The sequence below is a fragment of the Condylostylus longicornis genome, unplaced genomic scaffold (assembly GCF_029603195.1).
Source record: "Condylostylus longicornis isolate FDR11 unplaced genomic scaffold, ASM2960319v2 ptg000004l, whole genome shotgun sequence".
Lineage (NCBI taxonomy): Eukaryota > Metazoa > Arthropoda > Insecta > Diptera > Dolichopodidae > Condylostylus > Condylostylus longicornis.
In genome coordinates this window covers 7,742,462-7,767,243 of record NW_026577973.1, presented here as the reverse complement: position 1 = coordinate 7,767,243, position 24,782 = coordinate 7,742,462, and the positions used below count along the sequence as shown (strand labels likewise).

The 24,782-nt window shown below is 23.9% G+C and overlaps 1 protein-coding gene and 1 long non-coding RNA gene across 2 annotated transcripts in view; both read right to left on the bottom strand.

Moving 5' to 3' along the window:
- Positions 1-2,127: 2,127 nt before the first annotated feature.
- The window catches only part of LOC129612766 (protein timeless homolog), a 67,885-nt gene continuing 45,230 nt past the window's right edge, over positions 2,128-24,782 (bottom strand). The window contains exons 10-12 of the mRNA XM_055526529.1: positions 24,100-24,180; positions 2,222-2,322; positions 2,128-2,144 (exon numbers count right to left, since the gene is read on the bottom strand). Of these exons, the coding sequence (XP_055382504.1) occupies positions 2,128-2,144; positions 2,222-2,322; positions 24,100-24,180 (199 nt within the window). The remainder of the gene's footprint in view (positions 2,145-2,221; positions 2,323-24,099; positions 24,181-24,782) is intronic.
- Positions 16,720-17,777, bottom strand: LOC129611461 (uncharacterized). The gene is made up of 3 exons (XR_008697165.1): positions 17,522-17,777; positions 16,904-17,032; positions 16,720-16,843 (listed from the first exon to the last, which is right to left on the bottom strand). It is a non-coding gene; the product is annotated as an uncharacterized LOC129611461 (long non-coding RNA).

Genomic DNA, 24,782 nt, shown 5'->3' with positions numbered 1-24,782 from the left:
AAATTTCTTACATATATATCGTCTGAAATAATTTAAGACAGGAAAAAAATTAGAAAGAGAGGCATACAGATCTGTTGAAGTTCCGTAAAAATTTACCACATCTTTGCCAAAAATGTTTAGAAAAAAAAGAATTTAAAAAAAAAAATTAAATTTGAGGCAAAATACTTTTTTTTTTGTGTTATATTTTTGTGTTTGTATGTATGTATATATATTTTCACACAAATACATATGCATACAACAACATATAACTGAATAGTATTTTTTTCTCGGTTTTGAGTTTTCAAGATCAATGACCTGGATAATTTAACTTCAAGTCTTGCAGAAAAGTATATATTTAACACAAAATCTATTCTATAAAAAGGATTCAAAAGATTTTTTAATAGGACTACTGTAGTATGTACACAAAATCTGTATAAGTACACTGTTCTATATATGTATACAAATACATACATATATAATGTATATTTTTAATATTAGATCGATACTATACTAACTTGCTAAAGAAAATTCGATTTCTTCCAAACGATGAAGATTCAATTTTAGTTGGGTTTTTTAACATGGTTAGATTTCATTTAAGGAATTTTATATATGTATACAAGGATCCTCTTTAGAATTTATAATTTTATTAAGGATTTTTTCTTAAGTTTTTCTTTTCATATTTCATTTTTTTATTTTATTTTTTTATATTTTACAATAATTAAGTCAATAAGAAGAAGGTTTTCATATTTTTATATTTTGAGTGGGTTACTTCGAAAATTTTGTAAAAAAAAAGTTATGTTAAGTTTTAACTAATTTGATTTTATCAAAGTTTGAAAGTTATTATTTTGCCTGAAAAATGTTCAATATTTTGTTCGACATTTTATGTATAACAAAAAAAATTTTATATCTAAAATTGCAAGAGAATAAAAATAACATACACTCGTACACATTAAACTATTTAACATAAATTATTTTAAAAATTTGCAAGTGATTTTAATTTAACCCTTGAATACTAATCACATTTTTAACTATTTTAAAATAGAACGGTTTCTGTAACTCGATAGTTAAATATAGTTACATTACCCTTTGCAAAATAATGGGCTAAGATATAGACATAACCGTACATTTTTGATCAGCGTCGAATTCTGAGACGATTTAACCATGTCTGCTTGTCTATCTTTGCGTCCGTCCGTTCCAACGACAACTCAGAAACTGATTAAGCTAAGTTTTCCATAATTTCACAAAATTTGTGATAATAAATTATTTAATGATTTATTATAGTAAATACCAAAACGCTATTTAAATTAAATAAATCGAAGTACTGGTTCGGGTCGCTGCCATACAACTTCAAAATTTGTTTGGCTATATAATTCAGAAATTATAGAAACTATGGTATTGAAATTGCCTATATATGAATTATATTATTAAGACTATTGTACTTGATTAAAATCACTGAAAATCCTCGAGTCCTTGTGACAGCTACTACAAATTATTATTACTATTAATTGTACTTAAGGTACAGTACTGAAATTTTACATAAACAAATGTAAAATTTTACATAAACAAATGACATGGCCAAAACTTTCGGTGAAAAAAGTTGAAAAGAAAATTAGATCTTATGAGCGCTTGTGATAGCTACCATACAACTCCAAAAGTTATTTGGCCGTACCTCAGAAATTATTAAGCTCATAGTTTTAAAAACTTCCACAAGTAAATATATTATTAGGGCAATTATGTTTGATAACTACTAGTTGTGGTAACTGTCACACAACTTCATAGGCTGTAACTGAAGCTACAAAACTAAAATTTCAGCAAATGAATTTGGTTGCGTACCCATAATTTTCAATTCTTCAATTTCCTTTATAACAATAATTTCCAGTAATTCTTATGATTTCCTCATAAATCATCTTGATCTTAGATATATGTATTTAGTAGGATTGAAGAAAAATTCTAAATCAGAGAAGTAGAGAGAGATAAGCAATCTCCTTTTGAATTAGTCAAATTTTATATCCTATACACCATTTCATAACTTCAGAAACTATAGAATATACTATTTCATAAGTCAGAAAAACAAAAAAAACATCAATAGTTTAGAAGTAAAACCATATCTTTAAGCGGTTTATGATTTGATTCTACACGTTATACTAATTAAGCCCACGTTTCTTCTACAAATCAACTTTAATGCTTCAAACTTATGTTAAACAATAATAATTAATTATAGCATAAGAAAGAAAAAACTTACCTTGTCCTAAATTTGCTAAAAATATTTCTCGCAAAATTATCAGTTCATCTTCTGGAGAACAAATAAGTGCACCGAAATTATCATTTTCGGGCCAAACTTCCCTGTTATTTTTGAAAGACAAGAAAAAAAAATAATAAATAAAAATTATAAAAAATTTTTGCTTAACTTTCATAAATGTTTGGTAGCTACTTAAAAACTATTTTCAAATTAACTTAATTATAATTTTAAATAAGGCAATTTACCATGGTATCGGTTAAAAATTTCAGAAAACAAAAAATTAAAAAATTTCCTTTACTCACTATGATTTTTTTTATGAAATTAAAAATTTGTTTGCAATTTTTCCATACAATTCCGTAATTAATTTTCCCCATTTCTTGCAATTTTATTGCTACTTTTTTTGTTTTGCTACGATTTTATTTTTTCATTTTTAGTTAAAAAATAATAAGAAGTTAAATGAAGAAAAAACACAGGGCTTTCTGTTTTTGTAATTTTTGTTGTTTTAATTTCGATGGTGAATGGAAGACTCAAAAAAATTATGTACATAAATAAATTAATTATAAACAAATTTTGCAAATATTTTCAATTTTTAACGAAAAGAAGAAACAAGTAAAAACGTTTCAGTCGGTATAAACCAATTGAATTATACCCTGCACCTTTCGTTGTTATATAGCAATTACTCAAACCTGTGAAACCATTCTATAGAAACTTTACGGATATGTTTGACCTATAACAGACACACAACTGCCAAGTTTCATAAATCTGACTTTATTTTTTTTTCAAATATTTTAAATAACCTGTCAAGCAATTCCACTAAAACTTCAGAAATATATGTGACCTTTAATTGGACACATGACTGTCAAGTTTCATGAATCTGACTTTATTATTTTGCCGAATATAAAAAATTTGCGTTTGGAGTTGTATGGCAGCCACCCGAACCGGTGCAGCTATCCCATTAAAATTAGAACATATGTAGAATATAATTGGACACATGTATACAAAATTTTATATTTGTACCTTTATCAGTTTTTGAAATATTTAAAATAAACTCTTTGAGTTGTATGGCAGCTACCCGAACCCGTTGTCCGAATTAGTCCAATAACAATAGGGTTCGTTCTTGGCACAAAAGAAACAACTTGTGAAAGTTTGGTGTCGATTGCATTATTCGTTTTTGAGACATGTCTAAATCGACGCAGAATTTTACGCTGAGCAAGAATATATATATATGTCCATACCGCAGATGACTCCTTCAAATAGTTACAAACTCCATACCAAAGTTAATATACCCTTCACGAAGTGCAGGGTATAAAAAACGAACACGAGGAGTAATTCGAATAAATAAATAAGCACAAAAAAAATGCTTTTTTTTTTTAAAAGAGGAATGAAAAACGTTTTTGTCCAGTACTTATTCTTAGAATTGGTCAATACTGGAAGGTATGATCAAGTTATACTTTAAGTAATGTGTGCAAAAACTGAAATCTATGCATAGCCTTTAGTAAAAGAATAGAAAGCAAACTCTTAGAAATTTTTGTTTGAATAAAGATAGGAATTCAATATAAAAAGAATATTTTCACAGTTATCAAATATAAAAGTTAAACGGTAACGAGCAAAGCTTTGCTCAGAATGTCAGTCGGCGTCGATGAATAACCATATGATAAAGTACAAATGTTATTTAAAACAAGTTAACTTGTAAATCTCGTTTAAGGCACGGTACATGCAAATATAAACCATTTCATTTAAAATCCTTCCCAAAAACTCAAAAAGACACAAAAACTATATCTATACAAGAAAGGATTCAAATTAAGTGTGTTGATTTCAACAAGTGGAACAGTGAAAGCCCGTCAACTGAATAACTTAAGAAGAAAATAACAAGTTTGCATGAAATTTTTTCATTTTGTCATTGCCAATTATTCTTTTCTTTTGTTTAAATCCCCTTCAATCATGTACATAATTGAATTTTTAGCAGCTCATTTAAGAAATTATAGTTACTTTTTAAGACACTAGGTAGATAAATATAGTTTAAATAAAATTTGTAGTATGTTCAAATACTACTAATTTACAGAACATTACTACTAATTACACTAACTACACATACTACTAATTTACTACTAACGTACAGAATTTGTATGTGCAAATTTGCTGAAAATCTTTAAAGCGATTCTATTGTAAAACACCATATATTAAAAATTGTGAAGTGTTCTTTATCAGGTATCAAATGTGAAGTTCATAATAACTTTACAAAAATTCTGCTTTATATGTAATGATGTAATTTTATATACATATACTCGTACAGTTAAAAAACAAAGCATTAACAAAATATTACGTCCTCTCTGCAATTTGGTTTACAAATGATTTCATTTTCCAAGCAATTTAATTAAAAGGTCATTTTAAAACGAAGAAAAATTTAATGAAAAAAGAAAAACTCAAATCTCATTTTAACATTTCATTTCTCTTCATTAGCAAGAACGTGTACATGTAGTTAGTTACACATTAAGCCACCACGCTAAAATCTTTAATTTTTTTTTTATATTTAATTTTCAATTCTCACTTACATTTTGTTTATACCTTCACTACAATATGTTTGTAAGTTTGTTGAAATTTGAACAAAACTGAAATGAAAATGTTTTACTTAAGGGAAGTAAAAACAATATTCTCTTTTTGTTTTTAAGTTTACGAGGTATAAACAAATTCTTACGGTGTCACAGAAATGTTTAGCATACTTAATACAAGTAATAATTTGCTCTAATTTCTGATGACGGATTTTAATAGAAATTCATACACGGATTTGTATACGAGAATTGTTACTCATTGAGCTTCATTTTAATTAAGGTCTATTTAATTAAGATACATTTCTTTGGAATCTTGTTCTGCATTAAAATAAGCATTTTCGATTGTTAGTAGATATTCGCAATTATAAAACTTTTTATATACTTATGTTTTAGTATGCTAAGTTAGTAATAAATCCGAGTCAAAAAAAAATCTATACGGACAAAATTAAGTCAGAAAATTAAGAGTCAGAAAAGTAAGAAAATTAAGTTAGAGAAAATGCTATTTGCTTAAAAAGTATTAGAGAAAATTTATAATTGTTTTTATTAATTGTTAATTTTTTTAATTAAATTGTTTTTTTTTTGAATAAATAAAACGTTAAACATAGTTTCATTGAAATTTTAAATCAATTCTCTTACTTTATCCTTAATAATAACAGAAATAATCAAAATTAATTATTATTAAGAAAGTAAAAAATTAACATAAATATTTAATTATTACTTGAAACGAATATTAATGGATTGTTCAATATCATCAACAAATTAATTTTTCATAAAAATTTAATATTCTTTCTCATTTTGGGTTCTTATTCGATAGTAAAGAAAATTTTCTTATAGTTATGGTGATTTTATTTTGCTCGAAATCAATTAAGTTTCTGAAATTTTTAATTATTTTTTTAATATAAAAATAAATTAATAATTAAAAAATATTTTGGCAATTTTCTTGACACTATTTCATTTTTCAAAATTAATTAAAATTCAATTACGTACATACATATATTATGCATTATTGAATTGTAAATTTCTAAAATTAAATGAGAAAATTGTTGTGAAAATTTTAATTAAATAAAATAAGAAAAACAATTAAACTAATAGTATAATAATATTAAACTATTACGCCTCATAATTGATCGCAACACCATTATATTTGAAAACTTTTAAATTATCCCAGTAAAATATTTTTAATATGGGACTATTTTGCTAAACATATCACTATCATAACAATCTAAAAACACCTTTAAAATCTCTGCGCTTCGAATACATTTGAATAATAAAATAATAATAAAATAATTCATTTGAAATTTTTAATATAAATTTATGTAAAGACATTTAATCTAAAAGCTATCTGTAGTAAAGCAGTATGTAAATTGTAAAGAATGATAATAGCCAAATGGTATTAAAATAAAATTTAATTATAATTTTGATGTGCAAAATTATAATTTGAAAAAAGATTTCCAAATTTATTATAACCAATTATTTATATACAAAAAACTAATGAATTCTAAAAAATTTTCGAAAATGCAAAAAATATAAAAAATTAAAATATTTTTCCAGATGTTTCACTTTAAAAAAAAAAATAAGTCTTTATTTAGTAAATAAAGAATTGTTTTTTAAATGCTGCAATAATTCTTTCTGAATTTTTTTTTCAAATAGGAAAAACAATTCTAAAATGTCAGATACAAGACATAAAAATAATTATACCAATTGTTGTAAGTAAAATGAGTAATGGATTTTAATAAAAAAAAGAAAAAAGAAAATTAGAGTAATCTTGGTTAACCTTAGATACTGAAATAATGAAACTTTATAATATTATAGCTAAAAGAGTTTGGATGACCTCATTTAAAAATAAAAGATCATTTGGGAAGAAATGAAAATTTTCTCAACTATATAAATACGGTGTCTATCTTATTTCAAGAATTTTAACAAGCATTTAGTTAATTTGTAAATTAAATAAATAATTCAAAATTTTCGAATGATTCTAAAATACACTCAAAATTTGGAGCTGAAATATTTCTGCAACTCTAGTACTCTTATTGTTTGTCGACCACTTAAATAATTTCAGTTTATATATAAAAGTAAAATAAACAAAATAACGTTCATCGATCCTATATAGGAGCTTTCTTTAATAGGCATAAAATGTATATACTTTCAATAATACGAGTATTACCACCCCTAAAATTTTAGTATTTATTAGCAAATTGCAAGTTAAAATCTGATTTTTATCTGATTAAATATTTTCTATTTAATAAAAATTTAACCATACACTGAAAAATCAACAACATACAGTTTTTGAAAAATAAATAAATTTCTTCAATATTCTATAGCAATCAACATGAATAATGTTTAACTCTTCAAACTTATAACTTGTATAGGTCGTCTTATAGTAGTTTTAAATTATTATACCATTAAATCTGAATTTTTATGGAAAAAATAATATGAATGTGCAATATCGCATTTTACTTCCTTATTATTTTTTTTAAAAGGTCACTTAAAATATATTTACAATAAATTTCTTAGCTACACCAAAACACTGTTACAAGTTTAAATTTTCCAAGGCCTAATATATCCCTAAGGTGCTAACCTAATTATTTTAGTAATAATCTCAAAAAATATTAACCTAAAAATCAACAATTGTCTATGGCGTTATTTATTAGCAACCCTTATATTTATTACAAAAGCAATAATACAAAATTTTTATAAATTTAATTAAAACATTTTAAAGAATATAATTGAAATTTAAAGTGATAAAATTTAATTTTAATTAATTTTATTTTTGAATAAAAAAAAAATAATTCTCAAAATTTTATTGTTGCTAATTTAAAATAAAAAAAAAAAATTCATTTTATGTAAAAAAATTTAAGACAAAAATTTTTTAATTAAAAATGATAAAAACTTCATTTCACTGAATTTCAAAAAATAAAATAAAAATTTAAATTTTACTTATAATCTATGATTTTATTTTAATCAAAATATTTCTCAAAAGTTGAAAAAATAACTTTATTGTACATACAAAATTTATATTTGCATATACATACATGTGTACATAAATATTACTTATCCATATATGTAGAATTAAATGGTACACACAGGACATATGGAAAAGCTATCCAACCTCAAAATCTATCCAAATTTTCTTTTCCTTTAGCACTGTTCCAAAAACAATTAATAAAAAGTGCTTATTAGTTTCTCTATGTCCGTCTCTCCGCCCGTCACATGTGCATCTAGAAACTTACTTCCGCAGAACAAAATTTTTACTTATGTCCCTTCCCCCCTCTTAAAGCTCGCTACAAAACCCTATAAATGAGGTTTTTTAACTATTTATTGCAAATAACGTAAGCATTTGCAAATTTTGCAAACGCAAAAAAATATTGGCTGGTTTCTTCTACTGCGGCATACCATATTATTTGAATTTTAAAAAAACAACATAGCCGTTAAAATTTACTGTTATCCACAATCTGTTTTTTCCATATTTTTGATATCACTTTTCTTCTAGACCACAGGTTGTAGGAGTCTGAAATTTTAACAGCTTTTAGACATTAACAAATAGTCTATCTTGTCGGAAAAAAAATTTTTTACACCAAAAGTTATCGCCTCTCAAAATTTATAACATTCGAATTTTTGGCGTGTTACATTTCCAAAACTACAAGCTTTTCCAAATTTCTATAAATGCTAACGGTAAATACCATGCCATTAAAATATATAATCATTTTTCTTAACTCATGCAATTAACCCTAAATTCTAGCGTCATCCTAAATGTATGCAATCTTTGAAATATTTTATTGTAAGAATGAAATTAATTTTAATAACATAGTACATTATTTTTGAAAGCAGTCTTTTTACTTGTTGAACGAAAATGTGCTGCATTATAAAACATTGGTTTGATAAAATTTTGTTTTTATTTGAAATGACCATTTTTTGTTTTCTCCCTTATCCCATTCTTTATATGTTTGCAATAATCCTCTGATCTATTTCGAATTGGAATGCAAAGTTTTTATATTATACATAGAAATTTTATCTGCATACTATAGGTTAACATTCAAATATTTTTGAAAGGAAGATTGAAAATTTCATACTTTTTGTTTAATGTTATATATGGTGATTTAACGAGACAGTAACTTTTAAAATTTATGTAAAATTTCTAAGATTTCTAAACCGGAAATTTTTTAGGTCCATATGCTATCTATGAACAAAATGAATATTAGTCGTATATTATTATAAAGTAATTAATATTGAAAATTATCAATACATTTTATAAATCTGGTTTTAATTTTGTAATCATAATTATTAAATCTAATTAATGTAATTTATTTAAATAAAATATTTTGTTAAAGTAAATTATAATTATACATTTCAAAAAAAAATATTAAATTTAGAGATAAAATTATTATTTTAAAGCTTTAAAAAGTTCAAATTCTTAATAATTCTTAATTCTTTAAACTTCTTATGAAGAAGAAAGAATCCATTGAAATCATTTCTTTCTAAAAAAAATGAATTCAATGGTAGGATTTTAAAATGACTTCTTCCCTTTAAAAGCAAATCTTATCTTTTCATATACTAATTATAACTTTTTTAAGTGACTGTAAATATATACATAAGATATAGGTACATATTTTATTATAAATTTATTAGACATACAAGTGCAAATGTTTTTATTTTAATACATCCTTAAATTTTAATCTTTTTCCCATAAAATATTACTCTACTAATTGCCTGCATCCATACATTTTCAATTTCAATTTATTTTTTCTCATTTTATTTTTTTGTTATATATATAATGTACTCGTATTTCCTTTAAAATCCTCTTGTCCTGATTTATAGCAAAAAGATGACCATATAGAAATAGAAATAAAATATACAAAAATAGACAAAAAAAAAAGAGGAAATTTATTTCGTATTATGAATAACTATAAATCCTTACTTAACCTACTAAGGCAAACATGAATGCATAGAAAATAATTTTAGTATGAAAGAACAAAAATAAGAAATAAAAGTCTTTCATTTCATGTTCAGAATATTGAAATCCAATGAGAATCTTTCACTTTCATCTGTGTTGTTTTTTTGTTTTTTTCATATAACCATCAGACTGACCACTACACCAACCATTTAAATTCATTTGAAATTTTCTATAATATCTACTGTAGCATATAAGTACAGGATGTATACAAAAAGAAAAACAAAATTTTTAAGTATTTTAAAAGGAAACTTTAAGTTTAAAATGATGAGCATTTATTTTAATAACACAAATACACATAATATATTACGCGCTAAATTAATTTTAATTGCATATTATTTGTCTTTTAAATTTAATAAAGAACTACACGGGCTGCGTTTGACATTTTGTTAAGAATTATTAAATACGCAAATTATAAGATGAATATAAAGAATAAGCTGAATTCGTAAATATTTTTTGAATTGATTTGCTTATAATGAAAATTATCTATTAAATTAGATGTAGAATGAAATAAGAATAAGTTAAATATCTTTGATCAATTGATGGTATAACACGAAATAGTAGAATTACAATAATAAAATATGAATGTATGCATATGTATATGTAGTATACAAATTCAGAATTGAACTAGATGACTATTTTGACTACTATTTTATGAATATAAATTATTAAAAGTAATCGAAATTCTAAGGCCGAATAAAAAATTTTATTAGATTGATAAAGTTACAAATGTATGAAATGGTAATAGAGAACCATAACTAAAGAAAAATTCCAAAATCAAAATGTTATTGAATAATAATAAAGAAAAGAAAAGACAACAATCGATCTAAATTACATCATTTATCTAATTTAGATTGATTAGCTAACTTACATCTTAGACTACTGGATTATTGGCGCAGATCTCTACAATCTAGGCTCGAATTTTTTTTTTTTTTTTTTCGGTATGGCATAAAGGAAACATGATTACACATGGAATAAGTAAGTATTTCTATATTTTACAAATCAAAATATACAAGTTCATTGAATTTTGAAAATTCTTACACCCTCTATTAATTTTTATATAAATTTTGGATCTATTGCCAAGTTTCAACCTCTTAATTTATCCTTTCAATAATTTTTTATTTCGGTTTTACTTTTTCTATAGGTTTTTTCTATATACTTCCTGTGCAAAGGTACATTATAAACTAGTTTTCATCTTCCTTTTTAAAATACATACAAGACAATTTTTGAGTAATTTTTTTTGTTTAAATTTTGTTTTCTATTAATCCCCAATAATGTAAGAATTTTCCTCATTTTCCAAATTAAGGTTTTCATTTTCAAGGGATTTAATTCTATATGTACACCTACATATGTATACATACTGGTATGTATAAAAAGAAAACTTGATCTAATTTTAATTCAATAGTTTTGTGTCAAATGCAATATTGTTAGAACTTTATCAAGCATTATAAATGATTATAAAAATTCATTAAAATTTTACTCCAATTCGGGAAGTAAAATATTTTTTTTTTAATTTATTTAATCATTGTTTGACCGCTACGCATACTTATAAAATTGCATTTAATTAAAAAAAATTTTACTTTAAAATTGCTGTTTCAGTTCCCTTATTACTTGATTTTAATCGGGAGCTCACTTCTTGTACGTGCTCACTTTTTTAAGCTCACATATCACTATGGGGTTCACTATGCCTATGACATAACGTTTTGTAGTGTATGCAATATTTATAATATGAAGAGCACAATCAAATTATGTGTTTAAACACGTTAAAAAAAATTAAATTTAGTTCGATTTGCAAGAGAGGCTAGACTGGAGTAAGTGAAGAGTATACAAATAGAGAAAGTTTTATGTATAGGAACAAAATGACTGAAAGAATAACCATTTTTGTTTGCTTATTATATCTATAACTTGCTAAATGAAATTTTAACTGTTCTCAGTTAGTAAAATATTGTAAATTTCAACTATGTTCCAAATAAAAATTTTTTGTGCCTTATACATTTGTCCCAACATTAAAATATTCATTAAGCCTATTTGTCGACTGAGCTACGAAATTTTAATTACTGAATATGTTAGGTTAGTATTAAATAAACATTATTGAAATGTTCACCAAATACATTTACTTAACAATCTGTATATGTGTATATATGCATTGATCATAACAAAATTATTCTCTATATGAAAATTATTTGAAATAAAATTATATTTTCAATAATTCGGAAATAAATTTTGATAACTATAAATTTGTTCTACTCAAAAAAAAATTGAAAAAAAGAAAAAAAAAAATCTTAGTCATTAATATTTTCTACATCTCGAAAATGAATAATTTATTACAGACTTTAATTTTTCCTATTAAATTAAAAAAAAAAAAAAAAGTTATCTATGATAGTTATGATTTTGGTGTGGTTGGAAAATTTTTTTTAAGATTAAAATCATAAATAAACAGTTTGTCATTCTCTTTACATTGCACAACTATATATTATAATATATAATGTACATATGTATATATGTATTTAGTATTTATGCTAGTCAAACTTTATAAATTTTTTGCTTACTCCTTATAATTTATAAAACTTATTATGCAGAAGATAAATAATATTGTTGTGGCTATATATGCAAATATGTGTGTATGTATTTATTCTATCATTAGTTTTTGAGCATCTTATGCATTTTGTGTGTACATACAATACACAAACTTCTGCACAAACTTTTATATAAGTAGGTTATTTAAATTATCATAAATTATTCTTACAAAAAAAAAAAAAAAAAACAAAATTTTTTTTCTTTATCACAAAACGGAAAATAGACCAAGTTCTTTAAAGAGGATTGAAAGGAAGCATATGAAGATTTTAATTTTCAATTTCTGAAAAAGTTGCTGAATCTTGTTATAAAACTTAGTGAATTAAATTAAATAAAAAAAAAAAATATTTTTATGCAATGTAATTATAACGAAAATTTCATTTGTCGTCATTGTCATATTGTTGTCTGATTTTATTTTCTTTTTTTTTTCTTGTGTTGCAAAAAAATGTTTGCTCAGCTGTTCCTATTATTCTTATTATTTTTAAATTTAACAAATCCTAATTAAGACAATTTACAAAAAGATTTACTATTATTTCCTGTCACAATTTACAACTTGAAATATGATGTTTAAAGATTTTTTTCCAAAAATAAAAAAAAAAAAATTTGCATGTCATGGCATCTTGCTTTTGGAACAATGAAGCATATCGGATAAACACAAATTTTATTTTTTTTCTGCAACGAAAACAATTAAAAATGTGTAAAATAACGTAAACGTAAAACTAAGTTTCATATGAAAGAAGATTTCAAAACAATTCAATTGAAGAAATTGTAAATGAAATTTGTTAATGGCATGACATTTACCGTTAACTTTCTGCATTTCTAGAATTTCGGGGAAGCTTGCAGTTTCGAAAGTATAAAATGCCAAAAATTCAAATTTTACAAATTTCGAGAGACAATAACCTGAGAGTGGGTGATGGTGGAAAACAATTTTCTTCAAACGAAATTAACTATTTACTAGTTTCTAAAAGCTGCAAAAATTTCAGACTCGTACAGCCTGAACAGACTCGGTCCGTTCGTGCATCTGTTTACAAAATTTCTGTCCGTCCGTCTGAGAGACACTTTTTTTCAAATTATTTTTGGAAAAAAGCTAAAACATTTAGAAAAATCGGATTATGCGAATTTTCAAAGTTTATAGATTTTTACAATATTGAAAAAATGGGAAATAGAAAATTTACATTTTGCAAATTTCAGAAACAACTCGGGCGTGGGGTATAAAGGAATTTAGTTCTGATTGAAATATTTTTCGATATCTACATAATATTGTAAAAATCTCGTAGTACCTAATCCGATCTTTCATATGGAAGAAATATTATAATCCAAAAATTAGGGAAAAGTGTGTTTTAAAGCACTCTTAATTTTAATTGCATACTCAAATATTATACAATTGGTTAAAATCTTTTAAAATTTAAGATTTGAATTTGGTTTAGGATACAATAACTTACAAATAACTGTAAATTTTATTACTTTTAAAAGACATTAAAGGATTTGCAAACATTTTTGCTCCACAGTGAAATACTGTTTTCACTAAGATTAGTTCGTTTGCCAAACTTTCAGTCTTCTATTTTGAACGTTAAAGATGCAAACGAACGCTCTGATGTACAGGCGGAATTAAACTAATTTTCTTCTGTTGATATCTGAAATTTTCTAATTATATATAGAAAATTCAAAATGTACATATAAATATGTCTAAAAACAAAATTCAGCATTATTTTGTTTAAATAATTTTCTCTTCATGCATACATATGACCAAAAATTTTGCTTTTCGTTTTCCAACTTCCGATTTTATTAACTAATATTTAACAACAAAAAAAAACAATTAACTAAAAACAAAATTATCCAAACAAATCTCTGCCATTTTTTAAATCATAATTAATAAACATATATCCTTTAAGTTTAGTTCTCTTTCCAAAAGATATAATAATCTTTATTTCCTTCAAAATGAAAATTTTCTACTCCTTTTTTTTATTTATATTTTTCAATAAAAATCCTATATCACAGTATAACAATTTATTTAAAACATTAAATAAAAAAAACGGTATAAAAACCAAAAAGTGGTAAAAAAAATTATCATTATTTTTTTATCCTGAAGCGTAAAGCAAGAAAAACTGTTATAATACTTTCATAAACAAAGTACTCTAACACTTGATTAAAATATTGGAAAAAAAGATCTTTTATTAGAACAAACTCTATTTAGACGTTTATAAATTATGTAGAGGAAACTAATTTTTTTTTAAAATTAAGCAAAAAGATTTTAGTTTTCTAATAAAAAAACACAATTTCTTGTTTTCTATATAATACGTACTAAGAGTTCAAAGAAAAAAATATGAAAATTGCGATATTTTTTCCCCGGCGCTCATGTATATAAAAGGATTATTAGTAGTTATATTATAGCTCTCAAATTTTTCTCAAAGTATAAAACCATAACATCAAATTAAATTATAGAAATTATAACAGAATAATTGGAAAAATATTAGAAAAACTTTTTGCCATTGGATTCCGTTCATTGAAACTTGTATATGTATAATATATATTAGTATATAAACCCTCATAGACAATAGAAAGCGCCGCGACTAGATTAAAAAAATTTATCTAGTAATAGCATAATAATTGCATTAAATATTGTGAATTTAAAAAGTTAAAAATTTTTTTATTCGGCTCACAATTAGAAACATTGTACCTGATCCAAGTTCCGATCCCAAACTAAATTTGTATCCTAAAAGTTCTGTTCTATATTAAACGTTTATTTTAAAAAACGTGCAACACATAAAAATTCAAATGCAAAATAATTTTTTTGAATTCGATCTTTAGGGATTTTCATAAGACTTTAAGTGATTTAATGTGTAGTCAAATTTTATTTAATTACTACAAATATTATAATTAATAAACTAAATTGTTTTTTATTGATTAAAAATTTTAGTTTAAACCCAAATTCGACGTAGAGCTTGTTTTAGAATCTCAAACGTTTTAGGGTTCGAAAATCTACTTAGAAAAATTATGTAAATCAAACACATGAGTAACCTTAAAATATCACAGAAAAAAAAGAATAGCAAATCTACCTAAAAAAATAGTACATTTAACTAAAAAAAATGATTGATTTTCAACTTACTAAACACGTTTAGTTATTTTACCTAAAGTGAATTAGTTGTTTAACTTTTTCACTAATTACCTAAAGTTTTCATAAATTTAACCAATTCAGTAGTTGAATTTGCCACTGCTCAGAATAGAGAAGTTTACTAATTTTTAACAAAAATTAGTAAATTTTACTAAAGTTTTAGTAAATTTGGAAAAAGTTTTTACCTAATGGTTTAGTTAAATCAACTAAAAAATTCGTAAAATTATCACAAAAAAAATTAGAAATGTAACTATTTAAATAGTTAATTTCCCTATTTAAAAGTAGTTAAATTAACTTATTATTTCGTTATTTATAGTAATATGTACTACTTTTTTAGTTAAATTTGAAAGGTCTCTATAGTTAAATCAACTAAGGGATTTGGTAAAATTACCCTTGGAAATGTGAAAATTAACTACGATGGTAGTTAATTTTATGTATTCACTGTTGTTAAATTTACTAATATTTTAGTTATTTATAGTAGTATGAACTACTTTTTTAGTTAATTTTGAAAGGTCTTTTGTCTGATTATTTAGTTATCTCAACTAAAGGATTCGGTAAAAATACATTCAGAAGTGTGAAAATTAACTACGCTGGTAGTTAGTTTTATGTCTTCTATAAATTTAAGTTTACTGATTATTTTTATTATAATAGATCCTGCTTTGCTAGTTGGTTTCAGATATTCTTATCCTTTAGCTAATTTTCAAATCTTATTTAACCTAATTATGTGAACGATAAATTAACTATTTAATAAAGAAATAGTAAAATATCTAAATAAAATCATTTAATTATTAAACAAAAAACTATTTTGGCAGAAAAGCAATCTTTATTAATTATTTAAATTAAGTAATTACACATTTTTTACATTTAACATCGTTTTCTAATTTTCGAATTTAATTTAATTATGCTTGTAATAATTCTTGACTTATACATATTTAAACTAATACATAGACATTTGCAGTTATTTTTAAGCTTATTACTTAAAGTTTATTAAAAGTTTAAATCAAATAAAAATTTTTAAGTTTAAAGTTAATTATATGTACCTTATGTTTGTTTTATTTTTTATCAAATTATATACGTATTACGCTAATCTGTGGTTATAAAAATTTCAATAAAATAAATTAAATAAAAAAGAATAATATGTATATCTACCATTCTACTGTTTTCGTAAGTAAGTATATGAAAACTATTGTATCTTATAAGTGATCGTAATAATTTATAGCGATATTAGTAATTAAGAAAAAAAAAATTAATTTACGTACAATACTGAATGAGAATGATCAATACAAAGTTTAGCATTAATACATATAAATTTTAATAAGCCATAAAATGTATACCAGTGTAGTAGAATCAGCCATAGAAGGACTCGAAGGTGCTGATATAGTATTAATCCAACTTGAAACTTTAGTTATTCCACTCACTGTATCGGCTGTTGCTATGATTTTCTGAAATATAAAATTTTTTTATGAAATATAAAATTATTAAGAACAAAAAGTTTCCATTACATTTTTGCTTTTCCATTCAAAAAGTCGAGTCCTAAATATAATTCTTTGAGCAAATTTCTCTGCAGGTATAAGTAAGTTTATATCCTCAGTCGTCAGATTTTTCAGAACCTCTATATTGATTTTTTTTTCCTAAAAAAAACTGTTTTGTTAAGTTTAAATATTGTAAGCAAACTTTACCTGAGAAAATATTTACATTTCAAAATGTAAATATTTTCTCAGGTAAAGTTTAAAAAACATTATAATTTAAGTTAGTTGCTCGTGTAAAAATGTGGGTGTTACATACAAAATTATTATATTGTATATTACGAGATATTAGATTGAATTCAAAACAACTTCTTGAAGGCAAGTATTTTTAACTGATATCTTATATGTACATACATATATGATTTCAATTTATAGTTTTAAATATTAAATATTATTAATAAACTTGTTTTAGAAAAATAATAGTATTTTAAAAGTTCCATTTGTACTAAAAATACATATGCTGATATATGTAATAGATATTATGTAAATAGTTGTGTATGTACACATTTTTATATAAAACTACAGCAGGGAATGCAGGATATATACTTATTTTATTATATAATAATATGTATTTTTAAATCTATACATACATACTTGCAAAATCAAGCGCCAAATCCTCCAAGCCCCAACTTAATAACGTGGATTCTGTTGTTTTGCAAAGTTCTGGAACTATTTCAAAGGGTATTGCATTCAAAGTGCATTCTTCCAATATTTTACTCATTTTTACGGAATAATTTGTTTTTTAAGTACATGTGTATGTATCAGGAAAATTTTCTTCTTTAAAATTATGTATATGTATGTATGTGTAATATATGATACTTATGGATGGATGTTTGACGGAAGCTTCAACTTGATGTTGAAATTACTATTTATATAAAAAAGCAGTGATTACATTATATTGAGGCTACAAATCCACTTTTTACTTACATATTATTTTTAACAAAGGAGTATATTTATATAAGAAAGCAAATTATATAATGTATGCACATAAAGCATTCAGTAAACACACTTTATTTTGTTTAAGTTATGTATTTCGCTTTATTCAGATACCTTATAACTTTTACTTTTATATAATTATCAACATTTATTTATTACACATTTAACTTAAAAACAGTTTAAATTATTTATTTAATTATTTAACGAAAAATAAAAGCACTCTTACACTTTAAAAATGCGCGTCAATATTTTAAAAGAATTTTACTTAGACTGATCGCGTCGTATGTTTTTACAGTTATAAATTTTGTTTTTTTTTATTTGTTTAGCACATGTCAATAAAAATTGTTGCCAAACTTATTTCGTCTATTATTTTGCTATTGATCATTACCATAGATGTAAAATGTTTGATTATAGCTGCTAAAGTTAAATTAACCAAAAAAGCTTAAAATTTATTTAAAACTTTTACAGAAAAAAAGCAAATACATGTAAAATATTAAAATAATTATTATTTGTGAAAATATTTTAAAGAATAAAGGCGATATTATTAAGGAACCAGAAAGTTTGCAACTGTTTATACAAAGAAATTTGTATTATAACTTACTAAATTAAACTAGGTAACTTAATTTGCAATAACGCTAAAGTAAATAAAATAATTTACAAAATGAAAAATTGCTATAAAATAATTTCGGCAATTTTTCGATCCAAAAGCTTGAAACAAAACTTCTGCCAAAATTGTCTTTAATGATTTAAGTATATATTTAAAAACTAAAGAAAGTATTTTATGAAGCTTAACTGCTTCAAATTTTAAATGCGACTCAAGTATGAATCGAAAAGACATTATAAAAACCGAATTTTCGCTCATTTTTACAGTCTCGAATTTATTAGCACTTTTACTATGGATTTTAGCTGAATTTTCGTCAATTCTATAAATGATAGTAAAATAGTTAAGTTTACTGCATTAAATAGCAAAATTTACCAAAGTTTTTGTAAAATTTCCTAAAACTTTAGTAAAATTAACTACTTTTCCAGTACTTGATTTTATTTTCGTGTTAAAAAGTGTCCAATTTGAAGTCTTTAGCTTAAAATTAAAGGAGTAAAGAGACATATCATTTCCAATAGGAAATCTTAAAAAGTGATTTTAAAAAATTCAAAAAGCTATCTTTCTGTTTTAGCTATGAGGTAAATGTAGCTTACACAATACTTACGAAGATTATTAATTTTTATATATTATGTAAATCCACAAATTGACATGAACATTTTGATGTACAAATAAGAATCGGCATTGTGCGAACTAGAATTTGGATATGATTAAATTTTATGTGCAAAAGTGTAAAATTAAGATATTGAAAACAAAAGGAACCTTTTATTGTAAATTTAGTATTACTTAGATATTTTTACTAAATCTTCAGAATAATTATTTTAATAAAAGAAAGTTTTGGTAACTCGCTAGAAATTGTGCACCTTTTTATAAATTGATAAATTTTGTTCTTAGGCGAATAATTGAAGCTACTTAGGAGTTTTAATACTTTTTAGTAATAAAAGTGAAAAGCTATTACTTTTGTTTGTTTGAATTATTTTAAGGCAGAGAAGTAACTTATATTTTGCACTTTAATACAAATGAATAAAATTTCAGTTTTGAAATCAGTTCACCACAAACTAGTTTTAGGCCCCTAATTTTTCTTACACATCAAGCTAGGTAAAATTTTTAATGTTATGATCATCTAATCAAAAATATATAAAGTCAATAAGTGTTATGTTAATCTGCAAACGGCAAGATGTATTTCTATGAATGCATGCGTATGAAACTACATACAAACTGAAAAATTAAAAAAAATAGCAATACGCGAATCGACGTTTGAAAATAAATAGTTTTAAAATAGAAAACAAACGGGATTTCACCAACAGTAGTCATTTTATGTTCTTTTTATTTTTGTGAGTTAATAAATTTTACTAAAAGTTTAAGAAATTTTACTAAAACTTTAGTCAATTTTACTAAAGATTAAGAAGTTTTAGTTTTTTATTTAACACGTGCAGTAATCTTTACATGTAAATACATGTCTGCAGTATACACAAACATGTATATATACATACGTATATATATCCATAAGAAATTGCTAGAAAACGAACTTCCTTACATACTTACACACACATATATATGTATGGAAATTTCATTGCGTCGCCTTTTCGGAGCTGTGCTCTTTTTTAAGTCTTTTATACATGGTAGTTAATACATACATACATATGTATGTATAACATACATACATATGTATGTATAACATTGAACTTAGCAAGCAAATTTAAATACGTAAATAACCTTAGTATGTATTGTAGTGGGAAAAGTGACTACTGCTTTAGTTAATTTAATATTTCAAGAGTTTTTTTTTATGAAATGTCAAAATCACCTAAAATTTTAGTTAATTTTACTACTTTTCTAGATTTTTTTAAGAATGGAAAAATCACCTAAAGTTTTAGTTAATTTTACTACTTTAAAATTAAAGCAAATCAATGATAAGTGTAAAACAAATTTTTGGGAGCATTTTGCAATGTAAAAAAACATAACTTTTTTTTCAATTTTACTATATTTCTATTGCTACGTAGACTGTGCAAGTCATCTTAACTTTTATATTTACTTGAAGTTTCATGCAAAATTGTTTCTAATTTTGATATTGCACCTAAATTATTTCAACTCAAGTTGAAATTTTACAACAGCTTAAAATTTATTGATTCGTTTCCGATTTTTCTTTAAATAAATCACAACCCATGAAGCTTTATTTCTTTATATTTAAATAATAATTCCAATTATGTATTTCATCAATTAATATAATATTCTGGCCCAACAAACGATTCAAAATTATTAACTATAACAGTTAGGTTATTTAACTAACACTTTAGTTGAAATTTGGTATAACTTTTTTTTAAAAAGGAAAATTTAACTAAAGTTTTAGTAAAATGAGGAGTTTTCTATTTTTGTTTAATTTTAAAAATTTTCAAATATTTCAGTAGTTACAATTACTAAATAAATAGTTGATTTTTTCCAAAATTATTAACTAATTTGGTTTAGTTGAATTACCTAAACAGAAAAATTCATTTTAACTAAAAAAATGTAAAAATTAACAAACTCTTTAATTAACATACCTAAAGACAAATTAACTAATTCAAAATAGTTGAAAAAGCTAAACTTTTTTTTTCTGTGATGTTTTAGGTTTTTAAAGTTTCATGCTAAAAGCAGAAGGTGCATGTAAAAGTGCTACCCACATATTGTATTTAATCCTAGAACCATTTACTAACCATTCAAAATGATTGATTGTGTCAACTGCTAACGAAACTTTCTTTGAATAGTTTTTTTTCTTTAACACATCACATCTAATTAAAACATCTAATTAAAAAATATGCTAAATTCAATCACTAAATTAAAATGAAATTCAGATTAAAAAACAATTATCAGTTAAAAAACTAAACCAAAAATTGCTGCGGAATCTTAAAAGTTTATTCAAAAACATAAACAGATTTTTCGATTTTTTATTATGATGAGTCAACTATTATTTTTTTTTAGAAATCTATTTTAATTTTACTAAATGCATATAGTGGTATCTGGCATGGTAAAGCTGACGTTGACAACTTAAAATCACTATAACGTTCCTAGTAAGCATTCAAAGAGAATTTTTTGAATATACCCGAAATTTTTACTTCATATTTATTTCTCTTTCTCTCTTTGCCCCTCCTCTAATACTTTTCTCTTACTATGTGTTTGTTTCTTTGGCTGAATCTATAATTAAGTATAGATTATAAAAAGGAACAAGAGAATATTTCTAACAAATACTTTTTTTTTACATCTTGAGGTCTAAAAAAGTGATTCTTGCTTTTTTATTACTTTTTGACGCGAATTAAAAAAAAATATTACACTTTCATTTTAGTAAATCTCAGTGAATAAGTAAAACTATGAACAGTAAACTTGATAAAACCTTATAGCAGCCTTAAAGGTGAAAAGAACCAGTTTAACGAGCGCTTTTTTTTCTTATGATTTTCCTGTTACATTATAAATGTCATATACTTAAGCTCCGCTAAAGGTGAAGATAAAAATTTTTTAGTATGAAAAAAAAACATGATGTGTCATAAATTTAAAAAAAAAAAAGGGTGGGAGATTAAAAAAATGAAAATTTCGAAAATGTCACATTTTATTAAACGTTGTCCTAAATTTATTGTAACAAATAAAGTTTAGCGTCCGATGCTAATTTGTTTGAAATTTGGGACGTAAATTAATTATAACCTTCAATTATTGTATTGTTTCTAAACTTATGAAAAAGTTTTCGTATTATTTTTTTGGGAAAGAAACAAGAGAAACATTACGAACTCTTCAACATTTTTGCACTTAAAATTAGGAACACTTGATTAGAAAATTAATTTATAAAACTATCCTTTTAAATTTGATAATTGTATTTGAATTCAAACCTTTAAACAACAAAAAAGTCATTGAATATCTTTCAAATGCTACTTAACTAAGAAATGTCAAAACAATCCCTTAATTAATTCTTTAATTAGACTCAAATATAAATTTTCATACAAATTTGTAAAACTGAAATAGAGATACAGTACTCACTTAAAATAGCAGACCAACATTTATTTAAAATAATTTATTTTTAGTAAGCATTTCGGAGAACAGCATTGTCACAGAAATCTTGTATGTGATGTGCTAGTGAAATCTAATAATGGTTTCAAATTTATTTAAAAGTTTTCTGATTAGCAAATGTATTTAAAAAAGAATATTATTCTTTAACTTTTGTTACATATTTGGTACAGGAACATCTGCACTATGAGCTTTGACTGAAAAAAGAATTTGTTGTATAAAATCTTTTTACACGAAAAATTTCTGTAATAGTTTTTATACCTAAGAATATTTTGAATATTACTTACTCTCATACATTTAGCAATTACAGATATTCTTGTTTGACTTTTATAAGGAATAACATTTAGGCGTACAATTTAAACAGTTATTGGTATTAATTAAACTTACATGTTTTTATTATTGCAGGTACAGTAGAAATATTGAAGCTGCATACAATTTTGTTAGTAAATGCAAAAAGGTATGAAACAACCTTCTATAATTTCTAAAAACATAACCTGTAAAGCACTGCCAATAGAATATTATATTTTCAATGTTAATTTATATTATACATACGAAAATATTTACAGCTTTATCATAACAGTTTAATGTTTAAAATATAAAAATATCCCTCCCTGCATAATGATATTTTATTTTGTAAATATTCTTTATTAAAGCTCTATTATCTTAGTAGTTCATAATTATTTAAAGCAACTTTTATTAAATTCCATTATCAAGTTATTAAACATGAACATTTACAAAACGCACAGAATCTTATTTGTGCAGACAATTTTCTACCCAGGAAAAGCAAAATTATGTAAGAAATAATAATTAAAATTAGATTTAAATTAGTCCCGCACTATGATTCCATTTTTTGTTACAAATAATGAATATTCATGACTTAAGCACAAACTAATGTAGTAAAAGGCAAGAATAAAAACTAAAAAAAAAATAAAAACTAAAATAAATGCTTTTTTCTATATCCCACAGATGCACTTTCCTTTTGTTCACGGATCCTTTAGAATATCCTTTGTAGAAGGCTTTATCTTAAATATACAAACGTTTATTCTAAAATAGTTTGTGTATATACAATTTGTTATACACAATATTAATACATAAACAAAATTTAAAGCAAAATAAAAAAAGGATATTTAGATCGAGCATAAAATACACATAGCTGGAAAGATTTTTACATTATATAGAAAAGATGTACGAAATTGAACTACAACATTATTATACACTCCACCAGTAATGTTAACAATTGAGTTGGGTTAAATAAAATAAAGACTCAAAGCAAAAACAAAAATTGTACCGGATTTTTAAGATTTCATTAAAGATAATCTCTTTCGATTGTAGTCAAAATTGAAAGACGAAAGTAGCTAATCATATAAATTACACAAACTTTCTGTACACAATTACATGGACTTATATACAGAAAGGAATTCTATATTCATAAGAACTTTTCTATTTACACATAATAACAATTGTTCTGTTTTCACAAAGCTTTAACAGCTGATCTGCACATTACAATCAAATATAACGCTTAATAATTTTTAAATAGAAGTTTATAAATTTAAATATAATGAAATTTAAAATACTTATTATTAATCTAGTTTCTCAATATAAGAAAGCTTACCTAGCTGCTCTTAGTAAACATATTGCATGTTCAAGTTTATTCTCCCGAAGATATTTATGAATTCTTTTCATGCAATCCTCCCTGAAATTAAAAATTATTTATAAATAATAAATTAACTATTTTGCAGAAAAATCTGCACATAATATTAAAAGATTTTTTTTTCGAATAAAATAAACAAATGTGTATGCACACATCAATCATATTCCATAAAAATTTGCAACATCTATTACATCTCATCCTTAATGGGATAGCGAAATTTTTACAAAATTTGGCAAAAAGTCAGAATAATAAAATAAGATCATTGCTAACAAATATGTTTACTAATTTTTTTACGGTAATTGCGTTTATGAGTTATTTTAACGCTATACAAAAAAATTTTTATAATTATATTTCAATTATAATATGGTGCTGTATATAATTACAAATTTCAATACAAAATATTAATGATAAAAGGAAACGTGTTTAGTAAGAACTTAGTAACAATCTAGTTCTATATTTTTATAAATTCGGCAATATCCCATTCGATCCCAATTGAATTCAGAAATTTAAATGCTTACATATATGAATTTTTCATTATTTTCACTTATATAGATGTACTATGCAGACTGCTTCCGGCAAATCGAAATCTAATTGAGATTTAACCATGTTTGAAAATATTGTCTAAAAAAATTAATCAAAATTTT